Raw genomic sequence first — 8844 nt, 5'->3', positions numbered from 1 at the left:
AAGCTCCTCAGAGTATTACATATTCCTGCTCACGAATAATGAGAGACCATAAAAACTACAAATAATTGATTTGCAAATTTTCCATTCAAACACCCAACCCGCCATTGTGGCAATTTGATTCGAAGGGGTTTCCTCGTCTACTCGTCCAGCTGCTTATGCAAACCGCGCATATCGGCCTAGCGCGAACGAATCTTCACTGTGCTTTAGTTTTACATGCGCTTTAGTTGGACCAGGTAGAAGCTGTTCGGCTGTTCACCGTTTGCCCTACAGCGGGACAGGATTCTTGACACGAGCTGATTGCAGTGGAAATTACAGCATTACCGAGGAAAGTAGACGCAGGCTGCTCCTTATGCACAAACGCGATCGAGCGCTTGTTTTATCACAGAGTGGTTCGATCGTTGCATCGAGCGGAATAATCAAACACTTAACCTAACTGAGCAAGGGAGAGAAACAAAGAGCAAGTGAGCAAAGGGCTGCAGTAAATTTGTCCCGTGCCAAACCGGCCCTCAATTGTCGTTCCGAGCAATCGATCAATGAGGGACACCCAGGCTTAAATTGTTGTTAATAATTGCTGTGGTTCCGCCGCTGGTTCTGGTCACATTCGCGCCTCTAACAAGGAGTGACTGACGAATCCACAGAAGGGGGCCGAACTTGATCAAGGTCGATGACTTGCCTCAGTTCATAAAAAGAAGGAGGGACATCTGTTATTTGATGTTATGCCATTAAAAACTTCAACGCAGTGAACCCCAAGAAACACAGATTGAAAGACAGATGCGTTTGTTTGTCAGCGAGGTGCGGTGCTAAGAGCCGAACAATGAACCAAACGGAGTTTGGAAAGCGATAGCAACCAAGCAGAACTATCGCAGACTAATTATTTGGGACCCATTAAAAATTACCAAAGATAAAAGAAATTTATTGCGGGTCAGTAACGAGAACGAAAACTCGCGAAGTAAAAATTAAAAACCGTGAATTTCGGCAGCTGGGAAACAGTTCGGAATTGTTCAACAGATTGGTTAATAATTATATATTTTTATGAAGCACTACTTTCGTTAATAATGTAAAGGTTTAAAAAAACCTTTCAAACTTAATAATTAGGTTGTGACCGATAAAGAGCGGAAACTGAAACGATTTTTGTCGACGTTTCTTATTTCATAATAATAGTTTGGCGTCAAGGGGGGAGCACTTAACTTGTGCAGAAAATTATTGAGTAAGTTTTTGAAGGCTAAGAAAAATATTCCCCTCAGTAGATGAAGAAATTGTTTGAGGTATCACTGATCCCAAATAAAAATTTTTTTTGCGAATTGTTTTCTGTATTAATTGACTTTGATACAGCTGTTATTTGCCTTTGCTCAGATTTGCAAAAACATATATAATAAAGGAATCGGTTTGAAGAACATTAGAACAAATGGAGTAACATTAATTTTGAATCGTTTCCGAGTATATTGAAACTTGATTGTATGTTTTCGTTTTGAACTATAAACTCAATTTGTTGTGTGACTTTCCACTCCCAGAAAACTCATGAGACTTGCAAGCAATTCCAGCTCAAAACGCTGGCAAAAATATCACTTTTGTCTCGACTAATTCCAATTAGAATATTTTTACAGATTATAAATAAAAAAACTTCATTAGCTTTTAAAAGCTTGTTTACAAGATTTACCTACGAACATAAATACTACTCAAAAAAAAAACGACGTCCACTAAAAAATGTGGCAATTTAAGTTTGTTTAGAAAGAAATACTGAATAAGAAAAAAAATTAGTCCCATGCCTTGAAATATAGTGAAGAGTGTGGAAGTTTGCTGTATTTATTCTCAATTTTTGACATTTGACAATTTTTGGATTATTTTATAATTTCACTTGTTTGCTAGGTTGAAATGCTCTGAAATTATGACAAATTTCAAAGTAATAAATTTGTGTATATTTTTATTTATATTTTGTTCAGTAATTCGAGATTAGAAGAAAAGTTTATAGACGGATCTTTTTGATTAAAAAATTGTCATTAGGCGTGGTACACAAATCACGTAACGTTTATTATGAGTCGCTAAACATATGTAATATAAAGTTACACAAACTCAGCTCCCCTTTCCTTTTTATGTGTTATGTAATTTATGTACGACGCCTGACGTGAGGACGATTGATTTCAGAAAATAAGTTTTCAAAAACCTGTCAAACTTCAAGGTTAACATTAATTGTTAATTATCATGAACTCACAAAGTTTAGTCTTCAGAGTTTGTTTTTGCTTGAAACATTATATATTTTCTATAACTTTTTCTTTAACTTTATTATGATCGGATTATTAGATTACAAATTAAAATTTTATTGAGAACAAAAATTTCATTTCACATTTTTTTCTTTGGTTCAGTTACTACTCAGAAGTGTTGCTCAACAAAATGGCTAATGGGAATGGTTTTTTTGTTTGCGATGAAAAGGCTTTATACAACACAATTTAAACATAACTTCTGAAGCAAGGATCATCTACTCAACAGATTTTTCCAAATGTAACTAAAGCGGTGCGAACAAATTATGTAAAGTCAACAATTTAGATTTCAAACCCCCTCTCCCCTATGTAACAATAAGTAACGTTTAATGTGGACGTGCTCTCGGTTTCTCAATATGTAACCCTTATTTTTTCATAATTTGACGCCCAGAAAATTCTATGGATTTTGAGATGCTAACAGTTCACATGAAAATTGTCGATTTCGAAGTTAGTTAGTTACATTCCGTATTGCATGTTAACAAAGTATTTAATTCTCAAAAAAAAGCGTTTTTGAAATCAGAGGTTTTTTAAGGTAACTCGAGATCTACATATCCAGTAAATTGAAGGAAATTTATTTATTTCTAAAAAATATACTTAAAGAAAAATCCTGAGATTAGAATAGAAGAATGTTCTCTCAAACAGTGTCATCTCTAAAATACTTCTTTTTTTTACAGAAAAACTTATATTATTTCCAAAAATCTGTAAAAAAATTACTCATATTATTTTTGTTTATTTTGGTTTTTTAAATTTGATTACGTTTACCCCGGAAAAGATAATCATATTTTGATATGCGTAAAAGGATAATCATGCGTCAAATTGACTCCCGACTTTTAAATGCTTAAAAATGCAACATTTTCTTTATAAATTATCGATGAATGGTTATTACGGTGTTAACATACGAGACGAACCGGTCCGAGGGCTGAAAGTCTCTATAATAAAGAAAGAAAAAGCAAAATTAACACATCTATGAATAAAAAAAACTAGAATTTAGGTTTTAATATTTCTTTATCGATCAAAAGAAAACGAGAAAAAACTGACGCACTGTTAGACAAAAAGAGCGGAACATTACTGGAAGCGAGGAGTCAAATGGACGCAGACTATCTTTCCAGGGTTAACGATGCATGAGAATGAAACAATTCATTTTATTATTTACAAAAAAAGATAAACATCAAAAAAAGATAAACTGCTATGTTCTAACTTAAAATGTGAAGAAAAGTTTTGTATAGCTGGCTAATTTTAACGATTTAGAAAAACTCTTAATGCATCAGACTCCAGGGTATAGCATAAGACTTACTCAAAATAGTTGAAGAGGTTGTTTATAAGACACGACCGCAAGCTTAAGGTAAAATTACAGCAGCCTTATGTCAATATATTTCTTGCAATAGTTTTGGGAACACTCTCGATTCGGGTTAATCAATTTGATGGCGTGAAGCAGTAAATTTCAGTAATTATTCTCTTTTCACTTTTTTTCACTAAATGATTGGTAACTTTTTTAATTGACTTGAAGTCATTCAAAAATAATAATAAAGGTGGAACACAGTTGTAGGTGAAGTACCACATCACCGTCAGAACAAAACAGTGTCGGTGAAACTGAATCCTGAAAATGTTATGTCAATCTTCAAATTTTATTCAGAGGCAAAAACTCATTTTTACTGCTCACCCATGTGGTAGTGCTTATAAGGGCAGTAGGTTTTATTTTCCAAAAAACTGGAGATTATGATTAGAATTATGCCTTCTTTCGAGAGCAGAACAGCTTGAAAATTCAGCAGGCAACGAATAGAACCTTGTTCAATTCCTCATCATTGCCGATTGCCAACTGCAGATGACGTTGATTCTCGTTTTGGTATCGTTAACAGCGCTCCCCGCGAATTTCATTATTTCTGAGGTAAGATAATCCATTACAGCCGCCAACACCAACACGCATAATTTCCATTACGCGATAGACGATGAATTGCAAAGAATGCCGATAAATTGCGATCAGACATTGTAACTTGTAAACTCTTTTGAACGGAATAGCGATGTGACGATGAACAAAACTGCTTCCTGTATGCTGGAAATGCACATGTGATTATTTTAAAAAGCTACGGAGAGGACTAAAGCAATATCTACGCGATGCAGCGTTGGTGATAGAAAGAAGAAATGTGGAAAAATTACGGCACACTTTTCTAAGTACATAGACGATTGTGCGCGAAATTCTAAAACGTAAACACGTTCTTTTTTTACATGGCAAATTATGGAATGTGTGGCCGCAGTTCCACATTTATTCCACGCGATTAAACAAAATGTTTTTCAATAAATGCGATCATATTTTGATTATCGAACTCATTTGAATTATGGAAATTAAAATTTGATGTGTTTGAGTCATTCAGTAAAATGTAACACGGCTTGAACCACCAGTTTGATGCTACTACACAACTAGAGAACATCGTTTGATATTCAAGTTAAAAGAATTATACTGCCAGTAGTAACAGGAAACTGAGAACCATCCCGCGTCCATGCAAAAAGTAATTCGTAATGACCAGAAAATTCACAGACTGGAATGGTGTCACTATTACGACAACACCAACGGCGCTTCTTAGCGCCCCAAAATCAATTATTCGAAGTAGTTAATGTTACCACTAAACAGTTCCACAAAAATATCTCAGTTCAGTATTTTTTTAACTATCATTTTGGATTTGGTTTAAACTTTGCATAGATTTTCTATGGGAAAAAATGCCATTTTGAAGCACGACTCATTTTTGAGGAGTCAAATATTGGGAGCACTCTCTTGGTGATTGAAAATATTTTAACAGCCAAAACGGTTTGTTTGATAGGCATAGCGTTTTTGGCAAAGTTGTAGATAATAATTTTGTCCTTTCAAAAAGAATATACCCAATAAAAAAAACAAAATATATTTTTTTCAGACAGTCATTAATGTTTAGATAATCTTTTGTAGTTTTCATAAAAAAACGGATTTTTATAAAATGAGCTTATTTAGATAATCAGTTTTTAATTTTTTTTCAACTTCAAAACAAAACATTTTCTGGAGTGAACTTTTTTTTGGGAAAGACAAAATTATTATCTACAACTTTGCCGAAGATGTCACACCAATCAAACAAACCGTTTGAGCACTAAAAATATTTGTAACCATCAATACTTTTGAAAACATAGCATTTTAAAAATGCTTCTCAAAAATGAGTCGTGTTAAAAAAGAACAATAGCGCAAAATGGCATCTTGCAAAGTTGCAGTCCTATCAAAAATGGTTGCCTAAATGGGATGCCCGTTTTTTGTGGAATTCTACCACTTGCTAAAAACATTTCAGATAGAAAAGGGTCAATAAATGTTTCGTGTTCACTTCCAATCTGTCGTCTACGAGGCTCCTTCCTCACTGAGAGTTTGCTTGTACAACATTTATCGTCGTGCGTCGTCTGTACTTGAATTGCATCATTGTGAGCCTGCGATTGGTTGAATTATGATCAAATGGGCTCTGAATTTTAATCCCGTTATTATCGAAAAATGTTTCATAAAATGATTTCATATGCAAGAGCTCTCTACCCAACGAGATATCAATAACCGAAATCCGTTCAGTGATAACAAAATCATAAGCATTTGAAATCTTCCATTTTGCTGTTCAACTTCATTCTCGATTTCTTTAGCATGCGTCCCTACTAAACTAAGACGTCACTCTACGTCAAAGCCATAGCATATCGAAAACAGTATTGTACGTTAATTTTTTGTGATTAAGTTGAGTTTTTTCTTCTAGTATTTTTTTTATTTTTCATTTTTCAATAAAAAAGATATGTTTGATTTTAATTTTTTTTACCGAAAAGAACACCACTGAAGCTTGCCACCAAAAATTTCCCTTAATTGTAACAGATAAGAATAACTTCAGGTGAGCAAAGGTTTACTGCAATTATGTTAGGAAATATCTTTTCCAACTGAGAACACAACATCCCGATGGGCTTCCGATGCTTCCAACAAACCATATACAATCGATTAGTTTGTCCAGCATAATTACTCGATCCAACGTAATTGCACACAACGTACCACCAGTTCAATCCATTCAGTCAAAACAAAACCACAGGAAGTTAACGGAAAGGAATCCGCATAAATAAACGAACCAAAATCGCGCAGCGGATGCATTAATAAAATCCCCCCGGCAGTAGTAGATCGGCGAACTCCACACCACCCTTCCAACCCGCTGCTGCCATACTGTGAAAAGTTGCAGCATAAGCAACAACATAAAACTGGTACTCTACTCCACTTTACTCAGCCGCGCTCGTGATCGTAGCACGCGATCGCACACTATTGGCGATCGTGTCGTGCATTGCCTTTCGGTACAAACTGCCAGCCTGCCCTAGTAGTGCCGAGCCGGCTAGAATCATCGTTCTCTCGTGGCAGCCGCGCCCGAAACGATAACACAACCGAACCAAGGTAGCCTACGTAACACAGCGCATTACTAGGGAGAGACAGAGCCGAGAAAACTTGAACAGCGAGAATAAACAGAAAATAAGGACCGGTATTCATCTTCTGGTTCGCTCTTGATGAGAAAATCGTTACAGCTGAGAAAGCATCGAACGTCCCGGTATGTGTGGTTTGAAAATCGCTGATAATACCTATGGCCGCCGCCCGGTGATCGCGTTTATATCGTGTTGTTATTGTGCACCACATTCGCTCTTTAGCTCGTTATGTTCTCTCCAATTTGTATGCTCTTCTCTCGTACCTTTTCAGCGCATATTAACAGTGCGCGGCGCTGGCTTCGTATGCTGTGCGTGGAGGCGAACTTATTGCCGATCGCGCGATCAGTCGCTGTTTGTCCGTCGTTCAGGAGGAAGGAGTTTCGTGCTCCCGGTTTTCGTGTGTTCAATGTTTGCTGTGTGTAGTTTGGAGTTTATCTGAACCGAGCCGATCCCGCTTAGATTACTTCCGTCGTGTTAAACTAATCCTTTCGCTGTACGCTGTGTTAGCGGGAAGTAAACAATGGATTCAACTGGCTTTCGAGGCGCGCACTAATTTGTTTATGTTTGTGTTTTTATCGCATCGGTGCAATTCCGGTGGATTTGATGTGACGTGAAGCGAAACAACAACAAAGCGGCAAAGACGAAGAACATGCCAATGGTGATCTTTATAGGGCGGTCGAGGGTTCAGTTATTTTAATAGAGTGAAGTGGTCATTCGGATTGGGGTGCATAATTTTGTGTTTATCAACGTATCTGTCAAGCACGTAATGGAGGAGGTTGTGTTTAGAGTGAATTGATTGATTCGATAAGTTGTTCGGTGTTGCTTGGTCGATAAAGGTTTTGTGATAGATGGTGGATGGTGAAAAAACCAATCGACAAGCGAGCATTTTACTTCCAAATGGATTAACCCAGGAGTGCTGTCTTGTGGTGTTGTAGATTTCGAGCAAACGTTCTGGCTGTAAACATTTCGTCGCTTCTCGCTGCTGCACGTCAAAATGCGACTGTCCCTGTGGCGGACGGGCAGCACGAAGCAGCTTCTATGAGGTGCCTTAAAAAGAAGATGAGCCAGGTCTTCTCGCTGACCCAGAGATACAAGCGGACACTACAAGCTATGGCGGCCGGCGTTTTCCTGATTTACATGACACTGGTTCTGTATCAGAATGTCTACGGCTACAGTGGCAGTGGCGGCGACGGCACCAACGGAGGACAGGTAATACATATTAAACGCAGATCATGAACAATTTAATTATACAAATTCCTCCGCTGCCGCTACGCGAATCTCATTCCGGAGCATAAAGTGTCAGGGAAGAATTTGGAAATTTTTGCTCTGCTCCCTCTCTCGCTCTCTTATCGATCCTGTCGCGTGTTCCCGAACCGATCGCGACTAACAATTCCGAATCACGCAAGTTCTGCGACTGGCAATGGCTTTTGTCCGTTTCTTCCTTCTATTCCGTCGTTTGGACAGGGGGAAATAATAAGCCGACGGGGTTTTGCACAACCATTCTTTCCACGCTCCATGACGGTTCACCGTGTATCAACCGGCCCTGGTTGCATGTATACATTAATCCAATTTCGACCGCCGGCAGCCAGGCCAGCATTTCGCGACGTGATTCCATCCAGCAAGGTTTTTGCGGTCTGCGGGCGACGACAGCCATGTTTGCGGTTTCTGCTGGCCTCGCTGGCCAGAACGGTCAGGAATTCAGTTCGATCAGGTAGTTCGAGTGCGAATTCAGAGGAAGATCAATGCACTTGATCTAGCCGCGGGCCAGTCTCGACCCGCAATCGTAAAGCAACCACTGAAACGTCGCCGGACACTTGGTTTCTGCGCACACTGACTGATCGATGATTTAGTTTGCATTTACGACGTTCAAATGACGACAGTTAAGTGATTTACTGTGATGGTTGTGTGGTGGCAGCTGTCGTGGATGAATCGCTGATGAATGAATTGAATGAATTATTTTTGAAATATGTATGGTTTCAACTCTTCCAATATGTTATTCCGAGTTTTTTATCCTGTGTTTCAGGATGTCATAGTAGACGATTGGTATTTACACTTGACTTCTGTGTATGACGTACTACATACCTAATTGGTTATTCATACACGAAAAGAAGATCACAACATTTTTCATTAAATTTCTCTGCTATGCAGT

The 8844-nt window shown here is 37.9% G+C and overlaps 1 protein-coding gene across 1 annotated transcript in view; it reads left to right on the top strand.

The window, feature by feature from the left end:
* Window positions 1-7028: 7028 nt before the first annotated feature.
* Window positions 7029-8844, top strand: part of LOC129724966 (fringe glycosyltransferase) — a 252940-nt gene continuing 251124 nt past the window's right edge. Inside the window, exon 1 of the mRNA XM_055680283.1 lies at window positions 7029-7904. Within this exon, the coding sequence (XP_055536258.1) occupies window positions 7734-7904 (171 nt within the window). The 5' untranslated portion in view covers window positions 7029-7733. The remainder of the gene's footprint in view (window positions 7905-8844) is intronic.

This window comes from Wyeomyia smithii, chromosome 2, assembly GCF_029784165.1.
Source record: "Wyeomyia smithii strain HCP4-BCI-WySm-NY-G18 chromosome 2, ASM2978416v1, whole genome shotgun sequence".
Classification (NCBI taxonomy): Eukaryota; Metazoa; Arthropoda; class Insecta; order Diptera; family Culicidae; genus Wyeomyia; species Wyeomyia smithii.
Note: the sequence above shows the minus strand (reverse complement) of the source record. Positions and strands in the feature narration are given on the sequence as shown.